Raw genomic sequence first — 26319 nt, forward strand, 5'->3', positions numbered from 1 at the left:
CTGGTCTAATAAAACAGGTGCCTGCCATATTAATGTGGAATTCCCACCCACTGGCTCAAAGCCACCAATGGAGGTGACCAACACCACCCACTGCCAGTTGACCACTGGATTACTATTATCGTACACAGCGTTATTCATTGCGTGAAAAATCACAACCAACAGTTGCATACAATATTAAAGCTAGCGGCTACGATTTCACAACGGAGCTGTTATTCACCATTGAAAAGCCTCTTCCCATTGTCAGCGGGTCTGCGGTGCTCTTTCCCTGAATTCAGCCGTGGCCAAAGCAGGACCAAATGCTCAGTGCAATTTTCAGAGCGGGGCATTTACAAATTACGTGCGGTATTTACCGCAGTTAAGTCCCACAACCATATAAGCCATTTCCGATCCTCTTAAGGACTTACACGCGCTAATCTGACAAAATACAACAGGAAATAATGTTTATCCATGCCGGCCAGCTTCACACACACGGCGTACCGTCACACGCATCGTAGAGTGGTGCACACTGGTGTGTCGTGAACGACGGAAGAGAACATCGACCCAAAAAACTGAGCTATGGTAAAGCTCAGCTTAAAATCTGGACTACGGTTCCCACATTAAAATATGTTACTTGAATGAAAAAAAACATAGTAATCAGTTTGGCAGTTTGGTGTGTATGATTCGGTAACAGCACTTTAGTTGATAACGTTGGCTTGCATGAGTTTACAACTTTTACAATAATTGTGGGGGGTTGTGTTGTTGTTGTTACTAAATGTTCATAGATATTACTTATAACTGGTGTAATGCCAATAGGGATAACTTGTCTGTCAAGGGAGTCAAATGTCAACGCATTTCCTTTCAAACAGGAATAGTGGGATTCACTTATTTTTGCACTGGCAGCTATGAACCTGTGGTGGAAATTCTCCATTCCCGTGGCAGGCTTTTATTTTTTCATCAGTCACCACTGTTCACTTTCCCGGCTGAGTTGACGTCCGACTGGGATTTTAACTTGTAAGTTTCCTATTATTTTTAATTAATTTGAATGCCTCGTGTAGTGGCACTCCAAATGTATTGCTCCAGAAGGACACTGCATATACAAGTTGGACCCAAAGAGTGACCAACGTAGAAGTAGGACAATGGTGGCACGTAGAAAAATATCTGATGCAGTTGGTGATGCAAAGGAAACTTCCACTATTTGGATACATATGTAGCATGGGCAACAACGGAAAATTAAAAGTTTGCTGCTCGCAAAAATTTGATTGAACCGGAAAGAGTGGAAGACCTCGCAGATAATGGTTTGACGACGACATGAGAGATTGGTGCCAGAGAGATGTGTCGCACTACTTGAGCATATTGGCACAAGACAGAGGAGAGTGGAAACAACAAACGACGAAATATGCAGTGGTTGCCTAAGGGCTATCTGCCCATAGACCATGATGATGATGGTGGCGTGGTGTGGGTTGCGTCCTTGGTTTAGCATCCAAATTCCTCACGTTGGATTCTCGCCACAACCCTGACTTGTAAGCCACACAGCAATCAACTCACGTCCATGCTGCACTGGGCTCGTCAGGAGAGGTAGCCGCATTGTTCATCTTGACACTCTCTCTCTCTCTGATGGGCAACTCGTGGGTTGGGCAGGCAGCTTGTAGATCCTATGGCCGCCCCTGACCGGAACTCGCTGGGTGTGAGGAACTCCGGATACCACTGCCTAGCCAGGACTGGATCAACGGCGAAACTCGCCAGCATGCAACTCTAGGTCTCCAGCAGTGGATAGAGACCTAGCCACCCTCAGTGTGCTGTCTCTACACTCTACACCTCCAGCAGTGGATAGAGACATAGCCACTCTCAGTGTGGTGGCTCCACACTCTACACCTCCAGCAGTGGATAGAGACCTAGCCACTCTCAGTGTGGTGGCTCCACACTCTACACCTCCAGCAGTGGATAGAGACCTAGCCACTCTCAGTGTGGTGGCTCCACACTCTACACCTCCAGCAGTGGATAGAGACCTAGCCACACTCAGTGTGGTGGCTCCACACTCTACACCTCCAGCAGTGGATAGAGACCTAGCCACTCTCAGTGTGCTGTCTCCACACTGTACACCTCCAGCAGTGGATAGAGACCTAGCCACCCTCAGTGTGGTGGCTCCACACTCAACACCTCCAGCAGTGGATAGAGACCTAGCCACTCTCAGTGTGCTGTCTCCACACTCTAGGTCTCCAGCAGTGGATAGAGACCTAGCCACCCTCAGTGTGGTGGCTCCACACTCTACACCTCCAGCAGTGGATAGAGACCTAGCCACCCTCAGTGTGCTGTCTCCACACTGTACACCTCCATCAGTGGATAGAGACCTAGCCACCCTCAGTGTGCTGTCTCCACACTGTACACCTCCATCAGTGGATAGAGACCTAGCCACCCTCAGTGTGGTGGCTCCACACTCTACACCTCCAGCAGTGGATAGAGACCTAGCCACCCTCAGTGTGCTGTCTCCACACTCTAGATGTACCAAGATGAACGTGTCCTTCTCCCACTTCTGCTTCCTGCCTCTTCATTGTTCTCCATTCGTGTTTTTTTTTTTTTATCATACACCCAGCTCATGAATCCAGGTTTAACAGACATATCTGCCACAAATCTTGTGTATGTGGCCACTTATAAATTCCGTACTATGCGTAAGTGCAGCACAAGTACTGTGCATGAACTATAACAATTTTAATGTTATCAGATAAGGCCCACTGAACTATATAGCTCTTTTTCAGAAGCGACCACAAATTATAGTTCAACAAAGTGTGTCATCCCGCGATGGAATTCTACTTGATATCATCATATTAACTAGGGCTTGTCCTAAGTAATTGTGAATTTAAAATAACAAATCTGCATTTCTTACAGGCAGCTCCCTGTATTTGGACAAAGGTCTCAACAGTAGGTTTGCCACCTCTGAGCAATACAAACAAATTCAGGACGAATCATAGGAAGAAGCATTTATAACAATTCCAGAAGTTCCTTACCCATATATAAAGTTCAATTTTAATGTGCAATGTTATTGAGAGATTGTGTGTTGTTGTCTTGGTGTGGTCTGGGACTGGGTTTGTTGTCGTTTTGCTGCCTTGCCCCAAGCTTGCATTTAGTTTTGAAAAAAAACCCAGCAGAAATGGATGTACTCATGCAATTTGTACTGATATATTTTATTTATTTAAGTGACTTGCTGATATTTTATCTAGTCATCACTCAAATCGTTTCTTGTATTGCTTGCTTTTGTAATTTGCTGATCCGCCCTGACTGGACATCTGCAAAACAGCTTCATAGCTCATCATCTAAATGCGTTGAGTGTGTATATATAGTTTTTATGCACCCAATAAAAAAAAAGACCTTGAATGTCCCTGTACAACTGACAGATTTCTCAGGACAGCAACTGCCTCTGCAAAAGGATGATCCTGAGAAAACCGGGACAGGTGACAACCATATTCACCACTACTGGCCCACTGATGTGACAGGAGCGTTATGAACCCTCGTGGACGCTCTGGGTTGGGGAGGGTATATGAGACACCTGCCTGCTTTGACCAACTTCTAAGAGGTAGCACAGAAAGTCGGTGTTGTGCCAATTATTCGTGGCCTTGTTCTTTCCATGAACAAAACATAGCAATACAAAATCGACAATGGGGTACTTGCAGCAGTCAAAATTGCCCATAATCATGCGTTGCTGAAACGAGTAGTTTATTTAAAGTGTTTTATTTACTTTTGGCTGGCTTTATACCACGTTAGCGATGTGTGGTTTCAACTAAACAAAAAGCAATCGATTAAATACGTACATTAAAAATAACCCAGCTGAAAAGTCGAGACTGCACAACGTTTGTGTATGATCATCTGTACCAATGTACTCATTAAATAAATCACAGATACTCTTTATTGAAAATTCAAAAGGGTTGTGTTCTTATTTGGTTTTATTGTCAATAACTGGAAAGCTGAAAAAATATTATTGCAATCAGAAACGTTAATTCATGGAACGGGTTTGGAGATACATCACCTTACCCCCTTTGCAAGTAGTGGAATATTCCAAGGTTTTCATACCAATCATATAAAGGATGCAAAGGAAATATAATTAAGACTGTTCCATTCTTAACTAAGGGGTCGAGGCAATCCAACTCATCCCCATGATAGTCTGAACTAGTGGTGGAAATTATACATTCCCATGGCAGGGATGAGTCTTTCCATAAAACAGCCACAGTTTGCTTCTACAAAGTGGCACCTATGTTATCATTCCAATAGAGATGATGAGCTGAGTCAACTACCAATTGAGATGTTAACTCACAACCTTGCAATTGTGAGTTGAGTGCTCTAACAATATTGCTCCCCTGCCTAAATATCGTATTCTCCAGATTATAAGATGCTCCAGGAAGTAAGATGGACCAAAACTTACGGGTCATTTTTGATAGAAGTGTGTTTCATAATGAGGAAAATACAGTACTGTGGAAAGTCTTCTTAGATTATTATAAAACCTGTTGCTTTAATATGGAGAGAGATGTCTTCTGGACGATTATTCTGAACAACTAGGTTAAAACATGTTTTCTGAAAGGGAATATATTCTCTGGATTATAAGACGACCTTCAACCTGTGCTGTAAAATATAGGGGGAGAAAGTGTATCTGATAATCCTGAGAATATGGCGATTTATTTTGTAAACAGTGATTTAAAAGCATTGCATCCAATACAAAACTGTTCAGAAAGAACTGCTTGTGGAGTGTACCATTCCATTGTGGAGGTATGGGTCCGACCAACAAATTCAAGACGAGAAGCATTCGCCGCACCACTTCGCATGTGTCCACCCATCGGTCCAATGGGGCTGCAGGCTGGTGCAGTGGTAACACTCTTGACTCGCGGCAAAAAGCTCCCTGGGTTCGATTCCTGACTCCGGCCCCTTCCTCTGTGCAGCTTTGTATGTTCTTCCTCAGGTTTCTCCCATTTCTTCCCATAGCTAGAAACAATGTCATTGGTGATGATATCAGGACCCTCCTCAAAAAGTTTTCGTCCTTACTGTGGCTATGCTGGATAAATCAGCAACAATTCTATTCTTATTCCTTGGGTCTTTCGGTAAAGTCACGTAGATAGGTTCAGATAACAAAACAAACAAAAAAACTACTACGACGTTTTGATCACAACACAAGCGGTCGTCATCAGGAATAGGGGGTTAACCTCTGAAGGCAAATTGTTGTGTCAGCGGCATGGGCGGAGCAGCAAATGTTAATATAAGTGATGGTCCACGGTGCCACTCGTGGTGGCTTTCCACCAATGAAAGGGCTGCCAGGCAAAAAAATTGCATGTCATTGTAAGATCGGTGAGCGGCCTCCACGGCGAGTGCGCTGAGGTGGCTATGTTAATGTGAGAGATTAGCATGTCAATGTAAGATCGGTGAGCGGCCTCCACGCCGAGTGCGCTGAGGTGGCTATGTTAATGTGAGAGATTAGCATGTCAATGTAAGATCGGTGAGCGGCCTCCACGGCAAGTGCGCTGAGGTGGCTATGTTAATGTGAGAGATTAGCATGTGAATGTAAGATCGGTGAGCGGCCTCCACGGCGAGTGCGCTGAGGTGGCTATGTTAATGTGAGAGATTCGCATGTTAATGTAAGATCGGTGAGCGGCCTCCACGGCGAGTGCGCTGAGGTGGCTATGTTAATGTGAGAGATTCGCATGCTAATGTAGGATCACAGAGCCGCTGCCACCCCGAGGTCTGCGAGCGAAGGTGGCTGTGTTTGTGTGAGAAATTTAACCTGTTAATGTAAAATTGGAGAGCTGAAAATAACGACTAACATCGGAAGGTGGTAGGATGGGAACATCACAGCAAGTTATGGCTTAAACTGGTTGATAACGTCCTTCCAATGATTGTTAAGTGTGTACCCATCTTCTCGGCTGAAATTGTGTCTATGTCTGTATATATGGATGGCTTCATGAACGAATCTTTGTTGATAGCCAGTGGGTTTGCAAAGTACCTTCGTCTTAGAGAAATCAATTTCGTGTGAGCCCACCACACCAAAACAATGATCAGCCACAGCCAAGGTATTGGTCTTACCATGTTTCAGATCTGCCTTATGTTCCTATGAGGCAGATCTATTCTTAAAATTCTAAGCCTCAAGGCATCCTCTTTACACTTGAAGCCCCCTTTCGCACCATTGCAGAGGGCGCCGAGTCACTACCGCATCAAGCCAGGCCGGGCACTTCATGATCGCCCAGCGCCATCCGTGCCCCTCTCCGCGGCCAATTTGAACCTCAGGCCACCGCCGTCGGTCCAGAACGACGATCCCCTCTCGCCGCCATCGCCTCCCCACAGCAGATCTCCCGCCGCCGAAAAGCCTCCCTGGTAGGCTTCGCTCGCCCAGCATCGCAATCCCTCCACGGGGGATATGCCCGTGGAGGGATTGCCCCCGGAGTCAACGGCAAGTTGCGGCGGTGGCGGCGGCGGCGGCGGGACGAAGTAAGGCAGGGCGCTCACCGAGCCAGGCCTCGGGGACCAGCGGCTCTGCTCGCCCATCTGAGCAGTCGCCGTGTGAGCTAGGGACCAGATCTTGGGTTTGTCTGCGGCCGGAGGCTTCTGCTCGGCTCGTCCTTCCCAGGTGGCGCCATCGATAAGACCGCCGTCTCCCGTCACGCCGCAATGTCCACCGTTCGAGTGGCCGGCGAGGTGCTGCTTGTCGTCGTCGCCGTCGCTGTGGTGGTGGCGGCAGCTGTTGGGGATCGGCGGTGCGTGCTGTTGGACAGTCAGGGCAAGATTGCTCTCACTGCTGTCGCTGCTGCTGCTGTTGCTGCTGCTGTGCCTCCCTGTAGGGGACACCGAGCGCTTGCTCATTGTGGCTGGGCTGAAAATTCTTCGGTGGTCATCGCCTCTGCCCTCGTCCCCCTCGTCCATCAGTCGAGAGTCATCACCATTGTCCTCATGTTGATCTGCAGATAAAGAAGTGAAAATTGTGTGTGTATGCGCAATCCATATAACAATTTGATCAATACTCTTTGGTTCTTTCAGTAAAGTCACATAGGTATACAATAAAATAAATCACGACATTTCGGGCGCAACACAAGCGTCCATCATCAGGTGGGAAAGCCGTGGTCTGCTGCTGAGGCAGACTATTTCAAAAGGTTTGAAATGGGTGTAGCTCAAGGGTCATAAAGCAGTGGCCGGGGCTAGTGATGTTAATGTGAGAAATGAGCATGTAACCAGTTACATGCTAATTTCTCACATTAACATTAGCATGTAACTGGTTACTAGCATGTAACTGGTTACATGCTAATTTCTCACATTAACATAACTAGCCCCGCCCACTTCTCCTTGACCCTTGAGCTACACCCATTTCAAACCGTTTTAAAACAGTCTGCCTCAGCAGCAGACCACGGCTTTCCCACCTGATGACGGACGCTTGTGTTGCGCCCGAAACGTCGTGATTTATTTTATTTGATACCTACGTGACTTTACCGAAAGAACCAAAGAGTATGGATTCCTGCAGTCACGAAAGCTTCAAATCAATCTGATCAAGTCACAATGTGGTTGGAATGCTTGGCTCGCGATCGCAAGGCTGTGAGCTAAACTGAAGATTGGGGGTTCAACTCAGCCTTCCGTCCTTCTGCAGCCGATACAATTATTTGTTCGTAATGGGTTGGCACGGCTTTAGATAGCAACTCATACAGGTCGTATAGCCAAAGAACTGCCTATGGGGAAGTTTAATGGATGTCTTCAAGGCCTCTGCTGAATTTACGATGTTCACAATTGTGGGAAAAGACAACCTTCACGAAGTCCATGTAGTAACCGTTCCTTTCTAAAACGTGAACTAAGATCAAATCGGCCAAAAAAGGAACGTGAAAGTCACTACGATACGTCAGTGCAATGGTGGTGTATGTATGCTTACTCGATATTACGGTATTGCATATACTATGTTCAACAAGAGGAAGTAATTCACTGTTGGAAAAAAAAGTTTTCTGATTTCGAGTTGCATTCTCTAACCAATGCCTCGACCAGCAACACGTTTTGCAACCATCGATTCCTGCTACCGGTAAACAGTTGTCATGGTGAACAAACCTGCGTGGCTGCTGTCACATTCAGGCTGCTTCTCGTCCCGGCTGTGGCTGCCCAGGGGAGTCCACGTCATCTTGTTGTCCTTCTTAAGACGTCGGCGAGCATTGGCAAACCAAGTGGAGATCTGAATGAAAGGGCTCACGTGAAGCTCTGAACAGATTCGTGCAAAACCAAGCGACGGAGATAAAGGTGCAATGGCAGTGTGTTGGTTCGTCGCAGCCAATGTGGAACTTAAACCCAGGTGGCTGGATAAATAGCGCAGCAGACTAGTAAAGGTTAAGCCAACCTAGTGCAGACCCAAGACAAGTTCTGAACCTACTCATCACTCATGTTAGCTGTCGATCGGAATCAAACTCAGGTGGCCTGGATCGTAGCGCAGTGTGCTTACGCCTGCACCACCACTCCTCCCACACGCACACGTGCACACGTACACCCGTCTAGATTTAACAACAGACAAAGATGTGCATTGCACGCACAAATGCTCTCTGCCTTATCCAGGCCGCCACCTCAAAAGAACTGAACGAGGCTGAGCTTTTCTGGAAATCACTACACACCTTTTGCTTGCTGTTAAAGCAATTTGTTGCCAAAACCTGCATTAATTTTCCCCGCTATGATGGGTCATCACGTCGCTCACAGATTTGAATGAAACCGCCCACCTGGGTGAGCGTCATGCGCGTGATGATGGCCAGCATGATCTTCTCCCCCTTGGTGGGGTACGGGTTCTTGCGGTGCTCGTTGAGCCAGGCCTTGAGCGTGGCCGTGGCGTCGCGAGTGGCGTTCTTGCGCCGCGTGACGTTCGCCTCTGCGGCGCCGTACCTAAGGGTGGATCGACGACACTTTTTTTTTTCCGAGAGGCTCACCGAGGACCCAACTGTGAGCCACCGGCCCTACCTGCCCCCCTTCTCAACGCTGCCCACTTGTACATGGCCATGCCTGCTCCGTTACTAGCCCTGCCTACAGAGTTAAATTGTCTTGGGGTTCAATATCATGTTAGCTCCACCAAACTGCTCAGTTAGCCCCTCCTACTGCTCGGCTAGCCCCTCCCACTGCTCATCTAGCCCCTCCGACGACTCAGATAGCCCCGACCCTTTGCAAGAAACGTGAGTTGAGCACGAGACCAGAAGAATTTAAAACTAGAGACAAAGTCCCGATGCTCAGAAAAGCTTCAACGGGGAGGCCCTCAGACAGCATTTCTGAAATCACTGGACATTTGGCAACTTTTAGACAATGGTCAGCCAAAGCTGTAAATGACCACACACACATTGGAGGTCAAGGTCTCATGAAGAGGGATATTGAGTTTATACCAAATACATCATCTTGGATGACGCAAATGAGTATCCCCTTTACATAGAAGTCAGCATTAATGATCGAATAGACTTTCTGATCCCTGCCAGGGGAATGTGGAATTTTCACCAAAGGTTTTAGAAGTCATACTCCAGTGGTATCACTAGAGGGCACTGAAGTAGCATCTTGAGAGTCACATGACTGTCATTTTCAATTATGTATTTTATCATTAGCAAAGCTTTAAGTGCATGTCACAGACATGCCAATACACATTGCCTTGGTAGTTTCTTTAAACAAATGTTTTGGACTTTTGCGTCTCTGGTAGCAGTATTATCTTATACTAAATGTAACTTTGGACACACATTTCAAGGATTGGTGAATAGTAAGCAGGCTGATCATCTACGTTCAACATGGAAAAGTGTGCTTACAAACAACAAGAAGTCACGACTCCCATCATGTCTTACACACACGTCACGTGCCCAACACATTGCACATACAATGCTCTTGGCCTTGTCGAGACCACCAACCCGATTGAGCTGAAAATGTGGCCGTCCCGTCAGTACCTGTCGCAGGGGTAGTGGGAGAGTGTGGGATCGTAGGTGCAGTAAGAGCCATGGGCCAGAGCCGACCTGGTCCCATCCGCAAGCTCGTATCCAGCCTGCAGGTCCACAACAGAAAGGCCGAGTCTACTGCAGACTGGAATATGAACTAGTCAACTGGCCAATTCCGTCGTAAAGAGCTTGTACAAGTGCATGCGCTTACAACAATGGTACTCGACCAGACAAAAGTAATAATATTAATCATTAATTGTGCCATATATATTAATAAACTCGGTTTTCTATATAGCAATTCGCACAAGGCCCCAAAGTATTTTACATAAGCTTAAGTTATGGGGAAAGCCAGTAAAAACCGATGAGTTTTAAGACGCGATTTAAAAAGTAGAACAGACTAAGATGCCCTAATGGACTGAGGAAGGGAATTCCACAATTGATGTGTACAGGAAGGCATCATAGCTGTTAAATACTCTAAACGCATGTTTTTTAAAACGTGAAAGGGAAAACCCAGAGGACCCGGAGAAAAATCCACGCGACCACGGAGAGAACATGCAAACTCCAAATATACAGGCGTCAGGGTCGTCAATGAACCCATGGCCTGTATACCAGGCGAGATAGTTAACATCTTGCCACCGCGGCGCCCTCGATCTCCCCGTTAGGCTCTCGCCCACATTGTTATATCCGTGCTTGAAGGGTGCTTCGTACCATCGGCGTATATATCGACGGTGGCTGTCCGTGGTAGGAGAGGTAAGCTTCGTACGCTGGGGAGGCTGCGGAAAATGCACCCAGCCCTCCTACGCATAACCCTCGGTCAAAGGGGCTCTGCATGGGGCACTGGCCAATCCCAACCCTGCCTCCAACCGTGCAGATGCCATCCTCCCGCCGGGAACCGCACACCTCAGCAGTGGACTTGTGCAACACGAGCTACGAGAGAAAAGGCAGAGTTTGTCAATCTCTTTAGCAGCTGCAAGAGAACGCGTGTTTCCGATGTGTGTTCGTGTTGTGCCACGTGTTTGCCAGCAACGACGTCCGGAGTTCCGCGCAACACATTCAAAGCTTCTTGAAAAACTGAATTCATGTCCAGCTGAACGTGCAACGTTGGCGCGTGGTTGGCACCATTGAACCGATGTTGGCCCCCAACATTGGCCCAACATTTTCATGCTTACTGGGTGAATAGTTCCAAAAGAAGCACCCAGCAAGTGCAGCGAAACGATGGGCACGGTGCGAAACGACACGCGGAGCAAACCTGGACAGACATCGGTAAAGCTGTGCTGCACCACGACGAAAAACCAGACACGGCTGCCTTTTATTGTGGTCGAGATCACGACCGAGACCAAGGCCATCACAGCCAGAGCCATGACCGGGTGTGTGGCACCACGACAGGTCGCACTCATTACACACAAAGCGCTTGCAACAAACGAACCGCAATACCTCGATGATCTCAAGGAGCATGAACCATCCACGCGAACTCCGTTCATCCCTCGCAGCGGCTTCTGGCGAGCCATCGAACAAAAGCGGTGACTGCATCGCGCGCTTTCAGACGCGCTTCTGCGGCCGTCTGGAATGTTCTTCCTTCTGATATTAGGAAACCGCTGAAGCTATGCACTTTTAAATCTATATTGAAAACAAATTTCTTTAGAACTGATTTTGTGTTTAGTTTGTTGTCCTTCCCCCGCACCTCCAATTAGCACGGTTGGCTATGTATGGTGGGAAAGAAGTTCAACATGCATACATACATACAACACACCACACCTCGGCATTTCTTCCCTCTGCCAGATTCCACACCAATTACACGCTCGATGTATGACCTCCAAGATGGACTTTTGTAGACTCATCCCAATATTTGTATTTAAGTTTTCTTCTCGCTCACCAATCTATGAGCGCTACTTCAATGTCTCTCTGGATAAACCAGCACGACTCCATGCTGTACAGATACCCTTCCCACTGAAGTAACAAAACAAAATGTTTACGTCACCAGTTTTTTTTCCCAGTGTGTCATTAGCTGCTGCTATTCGATACTACGTTTACAACGGTAAGCTAACCCTGTGTATGATAATCTACGATTGGAAAAACTAACGCATAAAACTACTTTGCTTCAACACCTCCGGTGCGTTTTCGAGAGCGTAGCGCATGTTGTTCGGCATAAAAAAAAAACCCGTTGTTTTTGCCAACATATTTGCTACATATCACTCCTCCAAAACCCACCCACCCTTGCCTAGATCACTGCAATAAAGGATTCATATTGCTTTCCGTCAATTGCGAGGCCTCACGTGGTAGGGAAAGGCAACGATCAAAGGATAATGTGTGGCTCGTGGAGAGATGAGACTTGTTCATCGCGCTGTTGTGGGTCGTGGCCACACCACCGTCACACCTTTTATTTTAATGGGATGTGTTGAGGCTTGTAAAGTGGATAGGGAATTGTCGTTTTGGCCCAAATGTTTTAATAGTGTGGTCGGCAAAGATAAGCTTTACCTGTTGTAACAGTGTTCTGGCCCACTTGCCTTGCGGTCTATCTGCATGTAACAGCTGTACGGATTAATCTCCCAATTGTAATCATGTCAATGGGCCTCGCTAACTGGTTAAATAGTGGCCACTGATATGATATTTATTGCCATGGCAGTAAGAGATCGGTGCTAGGGACAACTGCGATGTCTGTCTCACTGTTTGGGGTCATCGTGCGAATAATCGATTACTTAAATAATTTGGGAGTGCGGCCTTTAGCTAACATTGCTTCCTAGCAGCACCTCTGTCCACGGTTGGCTCACACTTCTGCAACAGGGGCTGCATGCGTTCACTGCAGTCGTGACATTACCGCTGTTCTCAAGAAACGTGTTTACAATTGTTCGACAAGGCAGTAAAAGTGCCTCCTGTGCTGTAAAACACTTGCAATTAGCCACTTGGCAACAGCTAAAATAACACCATATACACAGTAAACGGCTATAAGGATGCCACTCACTCCATGCACACAAAGACAAAGATCCCCCGTATAGCCTTGATAGACTGTTGGGGCAAGTGCTGTTAGCGAGCACCTATGGAGGCTGACACGGCGCACGAGGGGGCGGGTGGCCAGTGGCGATGTTTACCTACCGCACCAGGTACTAATTTGAGGCAGAGTCGACCTAGAGGAGGCCCAGAACCGGTTCACCATGTTGGCCGTGAGCGGGAATCGAACTCGGGCCGCCGGGTTCGTAGCACAGAGCGCTAACCGCTACACTTGCCACTCACTCCACACACACATATACACAGTTACTTACACTTAGTGACAGCACATCCTTCAATATACTTTAGTTATACTGTATTGTTACATGTTTTGCTGTGCATACTCTACAATTTGCATACTTTAAATAGAAATGTGCCATACGTTTGATATTTAGAAGTGCTTTGCAGTGTCATAAAATAATATTATCCTCAGTCTGTAATTTCTATCAATATTTTTTTCAATTTAAACATTCCATTATTTTGGACATGTTCTTTACTTTGGCAGAGCACTCAAAATGGCATTCATGAGGTTGCAAGTTGAAATGCAGTTGATGTCGACTCACTCTCACTTCAGTCATTAGGAATGCCTTGTGATATAGAACATTCTGAAGTGTTAAAATGTCAGAATAGCCGTATAATTCCAGTGTATTTCCGTTGCTAAAGTGGTTTTAAAGTCACTTCTACGGGAAATCTTAGCGGTACCTGCCAATACCACCCCAAGCCTCACTCTGTGCACGTTGCAGCTGTTTCATAATTCAGCTGCCTGATTAGTCTGTAGGGTAGAGAAACATGAGCACATCGCATCCGCTCTGGAAAGAAGAAAAAAAAACCTGCGTTGGATTCTGGTGAAAGCATGCATCAGTTTCAATAAAGTCTGGATGCTAATTGTTCTAAGCAACCCGTGGACACAAAGCGATGGCTCTTACGGTTTAAATAACGGCTCAAAGTCGCCGCGTCTCACTGGGTTGGCGATCGTCTCCGATGGTGGCCCTGAGTTTTCGTTGGAAATACCACATTCCCATGGCAGGGGCCAGTCCCTCCGTAGAACAAATGCAAAAAAAAATACCACATTCTAAACTATCAACCCCTCATAGCAGAAACGATGTACCATATTCTCCATATTTTAAGATGCTCTAGAAAGTAACTCACCCCAAACTTGAGCTCAGTGACAATGCATTTCTACATATCTGGTAATGTACACCAGACAAAGTCATGTACACAGACACATACACCTACTGCAACCCCCACATTTTTCTTTTAAAATTCAGGGGGGGGGGGAATGCATCTCATAATCTGGAGAATACCGCATAGAGTATGCTTATACAAAGCAGTATTAATTACAATGTTACGATTATTTTGTTGTGTGCTTGTACATGTTTTCCAACACAGTCCCCACAGAACGACTTCTGGGGTTATCCATCGCAGGGCGATGATGTTGACCCTCGAGTGAGATTTAAACTCACGACATCACGGTTGCGGGTCTAGCGGTCTAACCCCAGCAGCAGGCGTCCGTGATGTAGCATTGCGATGTAGGGTGAATGATAGCGCTGTACATGGACTACATGGGGTGGGAGGGTGGGAGTACACTGCGCTATTGAGCTGGCGACCAGAGTTTGATTCCCGGCTATGGCTAGCATCGGTTGTGAGTGATATCTTAAATCGGTACTGAATACCTCGTTCGCCAAACAACACTGATGAGCGTGGTGCAGCATAGTCAGACAACTCCCATGACCAATAGGCGTAGAGAGGCCTTCCTCCTGCAGTAGACTAATAAAGGGCCTGTAATTACAACACGAGATTTATAATGTGTCTCTAATGGTTGTAGGTCGTGTAACAAAAATGTGTGTTGTAAACCCTCCTCCACCTGACATAGGCAATTAACAATCTGATGATTCTGGATGTAAATCTCCAGCGAAACGTGGTACTAAATTTAAATGCGGTGAGATTGCTCTCCAACAACAACAACACTGGCGGTGCTGCTGATGCAGTGATACATTTGGCTCGTTTGTGCCGAGTGGCAGGGGGTATACAACACACATTATTTTTTTACACGACCTAACCCAAAAAAGAAACCCATCACGAATCATTATATTGGTCGTGAAAGCCTGTGTATAGTTTCTATGCATATACATGACTGCATGTAAATAAACAAAGAAACACAAAACTGAACAAGCGGCTGTATAAACTAAAGCTTATTTTAAATAAGCATCACGTAAAAAACCAGTGGACTACATGGACACATTAACAATGTAATTGTACAATAAAATACTCAGTAGGATCAATTCAAATTATTAAAAGATGAACGCATAGTAAAATATATTATTGAGTGGATGTATGCGATATTTTCTCTGAGTGACAACATGAAGACTCTTGTTTTATCATAATTAGCATTGCTATTGTATGTGTACGTTTATTAAGACAGCAAATAATTATAATAACCACAGTTTGTAACGTGCGCGTATCTCTGGAATCGTACGAAATGTTATCTCAAGAACTTGAAGTCTCAAAGTGCATGATATTTAGAACCGAGCAATACTTATGGACTGTGCGATTGCGAATCTAATATATAGGATTATAGGCAATTGGGTGTGCACACAGAGCGATGCATTAACAACAACAACAAAAACGTAACTGGAATACTACATTCCGAAAAAAATCACATCAGCGTAATAGTAAAACATAGCCTGAAGACCCGTATTTAAGGACTAATTGTATAATGGAATAAGTGCATTGGTCTTTGAAGGGCCCGTGTACAGTATTACAAATATTCTAGGCCAGGGCTTACTTCATGCGTTGACTTGAACCTAAAAATTAATTTTCTAAAATCCGTGGCCACTCACAGAATATATAATTTATATGCAAAAGGCTGAAATAGATATATATATGAATGTTTATATTTGCTTGAGCAACTAGGCTGCTGCTAACGCAAGCCAGTGTGTCTGCCTAATTAAATTAAGCACAAGACAGTACTCATCTCGTTTAGCCACTATGAGATAGCGGTGGTGGCTAATTCCATATTTCTATGACAAGAGGTGGCCTCATCTGTGGAACGATCACTATTGACGTCCTGCTAAGTGGCTGTCGTTTTATTAACCCCGGTGAAATGAGAGGCTGAGTCGATGCTTGACCAGGATTTGAACTCGTAACCTTGCAAGTCGTGAGTCGTCGAACGCTGCCACTCTGCAATCCGGCCATCTGCATGTAATTGTTACAGGGCATGGAAAAGAAGGCCAAACACCATCTACAAAGTCTCTCTGTAGCTCCCTGTATTGGAGGCCCTTCTCCAAGCAATGTCATAAGTAAGCCATTGCAGGGCTGCACCTGTACTTTTTAACCTTTCAATTGTGAAGAAAAACAAGGAATGTAACGTTGCCACAGTGACGTGACACCATGTAAATGCGTCGTCGTTTTTTTCGCGAATGAACTTCAAACAACTAAATATGCGCTCCCAGTTTTTAAAAGTATAATTTAACAAATGTAACAACTGCGCGAGCATTCGTGTAACAATACACATTAAAATAAAAACTACCTTAGACCTTGATGATGAACACTGACTTAAACTGTCATGTGTTATAAAGCTAACATTTTGAGAAGAAGTATCCTTCTTCGAAGAACAATAAGCACCATCGACTGTACGAGTCGATTTGATAGTTGGCGTGCATAGCGATGCGGAATGGGGCCCCATTAACGCCGGCGCTTGAGAGTCAGAGACCCTGGATTTTGAGGGCCCCAAAAATATAAATCTATATATATGCTGCTTGATGATGTTTAAAATAAACTTACGACTTCTTGATAGGAAATTGATAGGAATTGACACATTTCAATCATGACGTTTAAAAACACTCATATTTTGATTGTTCACACCTACTATATTTAAACTAAAACGTATGACCGTAATGAATACATTACATTCGTGTGTACGTTTACGTCTGTGACAGGACAACATTTTAGCGGCAAAACATACCGTGGAAAGGGCAACGTTTCTTAAAACAAGAATTTGAAAATAATGCAATACCATCTATACCTTACACACTTGGAGCCAGATTACATTTAAAAGAGTTTTGGGGCTTTTGTAGCTTGGAGGCGGACCCCCCCCCCCCCTTTTTTTAATCCAATTCCTTCTTTGGACTGTTTGACCACCACCCATGCCCAAATGCCAAACGCTCCATCGCTATTGAACTTGGTTATTTCATTTCGAGCTGTTGAATGCGACATACGAATTGTAAAGCAAATCCGACGTCAAACCGTACAAAACACTTTTCTAATTTCATCGCGTAACCTGCCAGTAACGCGCATAGTGATACAACGCATACAATGGCTTTAATTACCAAATTACATTATGATTGCCAAAGTATTGTGTTTACTTCAGCCCAGTGTGTACACTGCATAGACACAATGTATTATGGGTACATTGAGGCCTGCCTGTGCACAGCGTATTTACTATAACTATCATAAATTACATGCAATCAATGCATTATTGAAGATTTAAACATTCCTAAGCATTTACAAATGCTGAACCTACATGTGTGTATACACCTTAATATACATCACATTCCAAATTGACTGTTTCACCTCATCCACACTGCGTTTAACAACCACACTACAGGTCAAAATAACGCATAACCACCCAGCTACACACTCAATCGTCCACCTACCGACCCACTCACTCAACCACCACCACACTTCAGGTCATAACACTTATATTTCTGCTTATGCCCATGTATGCATGTATGTATGTTGAACTTCTTTCGCACCGTACGTAGCCAACCGTGCACCGCTCCACTTTGGAATGCCCTCCCATCGTATACTTTTCTTATTACAGCATTGCTCAATAAAATTAATAATGAACTATTAAAACATGATATACATTATATACGCTTAAGGTGACTTTCAGACCGCATCCATTATTTTTCGTCTCCCCCCTCCTCTTTTCCGAACATAGATGGACTCGTCCATCTGAACAAACTGTCAAATCGCTCTCCGTGGTGCTAACGTTAAAAAAACCGCCACTTTTTTCAAATTTTCTTGTTGTGGTTTTCACACCTGATGATGATTGCTTGTGTTGCAGTCGAAACGTCGTGATAATTTTATTGTTTTATATTTTTTATTATTTTATTGTTTCCCTCCTACGTGACTTTACCGAAACAAGAATATGAATCCCTGCAGTCACGAAAGCTTTAAATCAAACTATTAAAACATGATCTATTATTATTTAACCGTGTCGATTGTTGTTGGCCACCGGGCGTTTTGGGGCGTTTTGGCCAGTAAACCGTGATTAAGCAATAATAAAAAAAATATTTTTTTTATTATTTCATTGTTTCCCTTCTACGTGACTTTACCGAAAGAACCAAGAAAATTAAAACATTATCTGTTATTATTTAACGTCTCGATTGTTGTTGGCCACCGGGCGTTTTTGGGCGTTTTGGCCAGTAAACCGTGATTAAGCAAAACTGTTAACTTCAACATTGGCTCGAAAGGTGTGGTGTGCCAAATCACTGACAACATTTTGGTGACAAAAACCGCAACACCTCCGTCCAAAGCACTGTCCCAAAATGAATGCTGCACATGCATCATCGGTGACGATTCAGCCAATGGCACTTCTTCATGGCGAATGTATTCGACGAACGGGTTATGAAAATGGATGAACAATGCAGCAGTGGTCTTCCTTAAAGTAATTCAGTCGTTGATATATAATTAGGGTTGAAGCGGTGACGTGTGGAATAGATGTTGTGTAATTGTCTACACCTTTCTGTAGAGTAGAGTGGGCCTTAACTGTCAGAAAAATAACAATAGTTTAGCGTTTAAAAAAAAGAGTTCATAGATGCCGTGCACCGTGAAGTAGACTTCGATAGATTTACTAATTCGACGGGATGAGCTCAAGAAGACAATATTTTGTGTTTACAAATGCAACTTGGGATAAAGTATAATTAATTATTCCTATACTGTGTGCAATATTTACCTTGTAATAAATGTTGTGATTGTGTAGGTGATGTGCAGATAACATGGAAAGAGAAAATGGTTTGAAACACATTAATAATATCACATATATGTGCTAATACTGTACTAATTATCGGTTTAAATGCGAAGGTAATGACTGCCAAGTTACCACATTCATCATCATCAGCTCTGGCCAATCCACCGCTGGATTAAGGCCTCCCCAGATATGGTAAAAAAAATTGCCCCGTTCTGCAAAGTAAAAACGTCATTAAATGTGTGCACATTTAAATCTTGACTTCAACTGTCGGCAAAGTCACGTAGATAGGTTCAAAGAAAATAACAAAAAAACTACGACGTTTCGATCGCAACACAAAGCGATCGTCATCTGATGCTATCGAAACATCGTAGTTTTTTTAGTTATTTTATTTTTTGCCTATCTACGTGATTTGAAGCTTTCGTGACTGCAGGAATTACTCTTTGGTTCATTCGGTAAAGTAACGTAGAAAGAAAATAAATTAAATAATAGAATACGACGTTTCGAACGTAATCAACCAGGTAGGGTGTTGACTGTTGTGTTGGCCGACTCTCTGTGTTGTATTGCAATTATATTTCTAAGTTTACTAGGTTTTAATCTTTGTTTTTTTCGGTAAAGTCACGTAGAAATAAGAAAAAATAAAATTGCACAATATACGACGTTTCGATTGCAACACAAGCAATCATCATCAGCTAGAGGAAACACATAACCGCAGATATATATACAGACCTTAAGTAGAAGGAATTAACACAGATATACCAGGGGATACAGAGAGACGGAGCATCACACTGAATCAAACAGGGTTTAGCAAAATTTGGAAACTATTGATTAACCCTCTGTATTCCCTGGTATATCTGTGTTAATTCCTTCTACTTAAGGTCTGTATATATATCTGCGGTTATGTGTTTCCTCTACCTGATGATGATTGCTTGTGTTGCAATCGAAACGTCGTATGTTATGTAATTTTATTTTTTCTTATTTCTACGTAACTATACCGAAAGAACCAAAGAGTAATTCTTACAGTCACGAAAGCTTCAAATCAAGTTTGAACCACCTCTACGGGGAGAATTTCCACACAACTCACACTTAATTTCTAATTTAGCAATCTTTGGACGAACGTAGTCAACCAGGCTATGCGTTAACTGTGTGTTAACCGACTCTCTTTGTTGCATTGCATTACATTTCCAATTTGTACGAAGTTTAAGTTTCGATTTAAAGCTTTCGTGACTGCAGGGATTCATCTTCTGGGTTCTTTCGGTAAAGTCACGTAGAATGGAAATAAAATAATAATAACAGAATAAAATTATCACGACGTTTCGGCCACAACACAAGTAGCCTTCCTCAGGTGAAGAAACAGAACTGTCCGGAAGACAGCGCTTGAGTGTTGTCTCAAACTTAGTACAACCAGAAGTTTTACTAAGTTTGTTTTCCCTCTGTCTGTGTGTCTCTGTGTTGTCTCTCTCTGCTTGTGTGTCTGTCTATAATTTAGCAATATTTGGAAGAACGTTATCAACCAGGCTATGCGTTAACTGTGTGTTAACCGACTCTCTGTGTTGCATTGCATTACATTTCCAAATTGTACTAAGTTTGTTTTCTCAAACTTCCTATTTCTCTTCATAATAAAGGTTTTTGGGTTAAATCGCGTTATTTATAAATGTGTCGTAACCCTCCACCACCCGACACGGCCAATCACCAAAAAAGTATCAACTTGACAAAAGACAAATAGTTCACTACTTTAGCCCACCGGTGTGTTGACGAGTGAATCCACAACATTTACAGTTTGAGTACGACGTTTCGCTGGTAATTACATCCAGCATCATCGGGCAATTCGCCAGAATGGTAAAGCCCTCGCTTGCTCCCGGTCTTAAATAGAGCGGCAGGGTGACGTCATCATTTAACTAATTCAGGTGCAGTGATTTGAGGCGGAGGGGGTTGTATTGTAATTATATAATCGATTGGTAATCAGTCAATGGTTATGATCTAACCCAAAAACCTTTATTATGAATAATATTGGTCGCGAAAACCTACGTGTTAAAGTTCCTATTTCTCGCTCGAAAATTTGCCGGGCTTGTTTGTCTATAGGTTAATTTGCTCTTTCTCTCCGGCCGCTATGGGGTGGATTTCCACACAACTCTCTCATTGACATGCTAATTTCTCTACCCCACCCCCTATCTCTCTGCCCCCCCCCCCCCTCTCTCTATGTAAGGCCTCGACACAGAGGCGTTGTTTCTCTGTTTGTGTATGTGTGTGTCTCTCTCTGTGTTGTCTCAGTGTTGTCTCACTCTCTGCTTGTGTGTCTGTCTATGTGTCTCCGTGTCTGTGTTTTGCCTCTCTCAAATTTAGCAATCTTTGGAAGAACGTAATCAACCAGGTAGGGTGTTGACTGTTGTGTTAGCCGACACTCTGTGTTGTATTGCATTATATTTCGAAGTTCACTAGGTTTCATCTTCTTAGGTTCTTTCGGTAAAGTCACGTGGAATGAGAATAAAATAATAAAATAACACGATAAAATTCTCACGACGTTTCGGCCACAACACAAGCGGCCTTCATCAGGTGAAGGGACGAGACTGTCTGGTAGGACAGCGCTGAAACGTCGTGAGAATATTATTGTGTTATTTTATTTTATCAATTTATTATTTTATTCTCATTCTACGTGACTTTACCCAAAGAACCAAAGAAGATGAATCCTTGCAGTCACGAAAGCTTCAAATCGAAATTCACTAGGTTTGTTTTCTCATTCATTCTTACCTGATGACGATTGCTTGTGTTGCAATCGAAACGTCGTATTCTATTATTTAATCTATTTTCTTTCTACGTGACTTTACCGAAAGAACCAAAGAGTACTATCTACACGACTTTACCTAAAGACCCAAAGAATGAGTGGACATTTGTTTATAATTTAAACCTCCAATAAAGTTATTTGTCAGACCGTGCAAGTGTACACACCACTACTCATTGGTTTTTTCGGTAAAGTCACGTATGTAGAAAAACAATAAAATTATATTAAAATAAATCAATCACGATGTTTCGACCGCAACACAAGCAATCTTCATCAGGTGTCAAGAACAAATCATGGAAGTAAATACAACAAAAAGATGAGAGACGAAAATTCATCAAACCTAAGAAAAAAATATGTGAAGCATAACCAGTCAGGCCAACAACACAGTTAGACACTTCCTGGCAGACCAGGAAATTCAGATGAGTGTTAAATTTCGTGTTCAACCTCTTGATTGCACATACCAGCATAGACAGAGTGAACAAATACGAGGTACAAAGTCAGCAGAAATACATATACAGGCCCACCGTGACTTTACCGAAAAAACAATTAGTAATTTTATGCAGTCACGAAAGCTTTAATTCTTTATTGTACACACCACTGCTTTAATTTTAGCTTGAGTCAACCTAGTGGGGACCAGATTACAATAACTCCTGTTGTACACCACAGCTAGGGATTGAACTTAGGTCGCTGATATTGTCTTAAAGTAGCTTTAACAACGACAAACCGACAAGTGGTATAACCATCAATTATTTCTTGCATTGTAAATCATACATGCAGCGTTGAGTTAGAGTTTTAGAACAATGTATGGTTGTTAATTAATATCTTGTACACATGTGTACACATTATTTGTGTAGCCTGTGAATATATAAATATACAGAGTATGATAGATAAGCAGTGTAAGTACAATAACTGAACATTTGCCATCAAACATGCCAGCAAAATGAAAAAAATATCTAGTTTGACGTTCCAAGCAAGGTCCACTTCTTTACAGCAGAAGGAGACATACTTAATAGACCATAATACTTACTTTACAGCCCTTTGTAAATCCACCGCTGGATGAAGGCCGCAACGGACATGGTGGTTTTTCGACCATACTTTCACAACGCAGCGCTGTGCAGGTTGGCGATGTGAGCGACAACACCGGTTCAGGTCGCACTCGCCACTGATATTAGCCGTGACCAAGGCACTCGAACCTGCGGTGTGCCGGGTTCACAGCGCAGTGTGCTAACCACTGTGCCACCGCTCCCATATACCGATTCGATCCCACATCATCCATTGTCTGCATTCAAACCACGCGACACGCATCGGCCTCTGCGTGTTTGTATGCAATGGCCGTGTTGAGTTTAATGACATATTGATAACGATGTTAATATTAATAAAGAGACAGGAGTTATTTTATTGTCATATTCTCAGCATGTTTTTACTCTTGAAAGTCAACACGCACCCCAAATGTGTTCCCAGTGTCTGTAAAATTTGGACAACATTTGTCGCAGGCACAAACCCAATGTTTGCTTTTAAAATACACGGGGAAAGTGCATGTCATCATCCGCATAATAGGTTACAGTATAGCTTAACACAAAAGACTACGATCAAGTGGAGCCCTAACCTCTAACCACACTCCGCACCACTACTAATTTACGGCTAAGTCAACCTAGAGGAGGTCAGGTTCAGTCAGATACACACGTGCCACCGTTGTTGTGCACGGTCAGCAGTTCAAAAGAGGCCTTGCCGGGTTAGCAGGGCAATGCGCGTGTTACTCCGTTGTGTAATTCGCGAGCGATCACACACACAGACGCGCGTGCACATACACAAAGATACCGATTTATCTATCTTCCACGCAGCATTCAACAGACAGTTGGCACCTATTTAAGCCGGCCATAGGAACGTGGTGTTGCCACCCCTAGAACGGGCCGTTCTTGTCATTAAACACCGCACAAGCTCGACCCCCGCGTTCCGAGCGCCACTGCGCGCCCGCTCGCTCAACCGCTGCGCCACCGCTCCCCCCGCGCGCGCGCGCGCACACACACACACAGACAAAGATCCCCCGTATAGCCTGTAACACTGTTGGGGGGCAAGTGCTGTTAGCGAGCATCTCTGAAGGCTGGCAAACGGCACACGACGGGGGTGAGTGGCAAGCACCACGCCCGGCCGCCTTTGTCTCCCCCCAGCGAGCGATGTTTACGACACACCGCACCAGGTACTCATTTGAGACTGAGTCGACCTAGGGGAGGCCCAGGACCGGGTCGGATTATCGTCACTGGTGGTGTTGGCCGCGAGCGGGAATCGAACTCGGGTCGCCAGGTTTGTAACGCAGCGCGTTAACCGCTACACTACCACACACACACAGACACACGCCCGTTCAGCCTTACCTGTGTTGCAGGTGTGTACTGATATCCGAATTGCGCAAACGACATCTTAAAGCGTCGCGTTTACAACAACAGCAGCAACAAAAAAAATGGAAACTTGTAAAGATCTTGAACACCAACCCTATCAGTTCTCTATTCCGACCCCCTACCTAACAACTCGTGTTAAAAGTCATTCCAATCGCTCACAATTGATCTTGATTCAAGGCTCCTCATGACCAAGCCACCTTGGCTTCTCCGGAACAAATCGCAGGACTCCGTGCGTCGCAATAATATTCAATCCGCATGTTTCGCTATTGCAGTAGCGCATTAACAATTCTAATTACTGTGTAACGCCGGAGAGGGGCGGGGGGGAGGGGTAGAACGTAAGCTCCCATGCAGACAGACACGCTCACACACACACAAACGCACACAAAATACACACACGCTTCCGAATGATAAAAGACGGAGCCGTGCGAGTACAGACATCCCCATCCGCTGCAGGGCATGTGCATTTTGATTAAGCTTGCTGCTGGGAAATAGGGTACGCTGGGTTGGCGTGGGAGGGAGGGCTGGCGGAGAGCGGAGGGTTAGTATTTAGGGGTTGCAATCCAATCCCCAAAAAAATGCTGCCTATAATGTACGCGACGGATCGCACACTTTGCACGCGTAAGCGTATGCCCGTGTGTTTTGAGTGTCCTGTTGAAAGTGTACGGTACGGGAATGGACTGGCACGTGCGTGCATGCGTATTTGCTTGTATGTATGCATGCTTGTTGTTCCTTGAGATGGTTATGATACGATAGGAACGGATGGGTAACATTTGCGGAGGGGGCGTGAAGGTTGCGTGTGTACATTTGTTTTTACATGCGTCTGTTAATAAAGGGTAACCCAGAATATTTCCTAGGAATAATGATTCTAACCCTACCAGATCATGACCACATTAAATTAACTTCATAGGTGCACACTAACAGAACATTCCTCGACTATGTAGTAATGCTCATTAAGATCACCTTTTGTATTGTAGAAATCTAATTAAACATAAATATTCGAGAATATTCGTTTCTGCAGTTCTACTTGGGATGTCTGGCCCAGCCGCTTTGGAAAACGCATTTTCATTGTGGGAGCCAAGCAGCCAAGGAGCAAACTCCACTCGGACAGGAGAATACACCCAATCCACACGCAGAGTGATCTTAAATATATATTAATGTGAGGATTAAACAAGGATTAAAAACAACTACGAATCACGTGAATGCATCACATATTAATGTAGGTTATTATGCATTAAATATGCTCGACTTGAGATGTAACAATATCATACGCAATGTCCTATTTCGTTAATGTAACAGTGTGTGCGTGTGTGTGCATGCGTAAACCTATATGCATGGAAAGAGTAATTAAATAAAGTGCACACTAATGTGTCATCTGCGGTTAATGCACAACACGCGCGAACCAAATCATGTAAATATCCGTGTCGCTATTAAACGGGTGCTGCTACAAGTATACTTGCACGATATCACTTACAGCGCACACGCTTTTACACATCACCTAGCACGTGCACAAAACAGTGTCTTCAGTGCTCACACGACCACGGGACACTACCCATCTCCATCAACAAACCCTGTAGACGTTCACATTGCTAGGGAGAGAGCAAGGCCTGCGTGCACTCACAGTCCAATCGAGGAAGCTTACACGATGGAATATACAAAGAGGCACACTATTCCAAGAAATACGCCATTAAAAGCCACTTCCAAAGTAAGTGGCTTCGGGTGAATCGGGGGTGTTATGCCCTTTCAACGAAAAGCTTGTTATTGTTTTTTGAATGCGAGTGCATACTTGATTTGTGATCCGTGCCCATACACAGGTGTGTGTTGAGTGCATGTGTCTGCTTGTCTGTGTGTGTGTGGGGGGGCGGTAGTGAAGAGGTTAGCGCACTGCGCTACGGCGATCCGAGTTCGATTCTCACTCAAGGCCAACATCGACGACGAATATTTGAACTAGTCCTGGACTTCCCTTCGGTCGACTCAGCTTTCAAATGAGTATATCAGTATAGCAGCCTTTCTATTACTGACCACGCAACGTGGCACTCGGATGTTTTATGGGATGCCCCGAGGTTGACTCGGACCTAATGAATACCGAGTGCGGTGCGCATTACTGAAACGGGTCGAAAAAGTTGGCCATTAATATTCTACCTCCTCTTACGTCGTTTCAGTCTTAGTACTTTCCACGCTCACGAAACGCGGTTTCCCTTCATGATATTTTTAGGCGAAACGGTGAATCTATGTCTCTGTGTGCGCATTATGCATCTACTCCGACGCGCATGGTTCTCATATGCTTATGGGCTCCGGCTAAGACTTGGGAATTTGTATGTCCTGCTATCCGTG

General features: G+C 44.4%; 1 protein-coding gene across 1 annotated transcript; it reads right to left on the bottom strand.

The window, feature by feature from the left end:
* Window positions 1-3686: 3686 nt before the first annotated feature.
* LOC116945888 (Iroquois homeobox protein 5a-like) lies at window positions 3687-25185 on the bottom strand. The gene is made up of 6 exons (XM_032960539.2): window positions 23965-25185; window positions 10572-10790; window positions 9876-9970; window positions 8685-8844; window positions 8032-8152; window positions 3687-6905 (listed from the first exon to the last, which is right to left on the bottom strand). Exons 1-6 carry the CDS (start codon window positions 24007-24009, stop codon window positions 6184-6186), a joined length of 1362 nt encoding a protein of 453 aa, XP_032816430.1. The 5' UTR covers window positions 24010-25185; the 3' UTR covers window positions 3687-6183.
* Window positions 25186-26319: the final 1134 nt, after the last annotated feature.

Source organism: Petromyzon marinus, chromosome 25 (genome assembly GCF_048934315.1).
Source record: "Petromyzon marinus isolate PM22_M1 ecotype Great Lakes invasive population chromosome 25, UKy_Petmar_22M1.pri1.0, whole genome shotgun sequence".
NCBI lineage: Eukaryota > Metazoa > Chordata > Hyperoartia > Petromyzontiformes > Petromyzontidae > Petromyzon > Petromyzon marinus.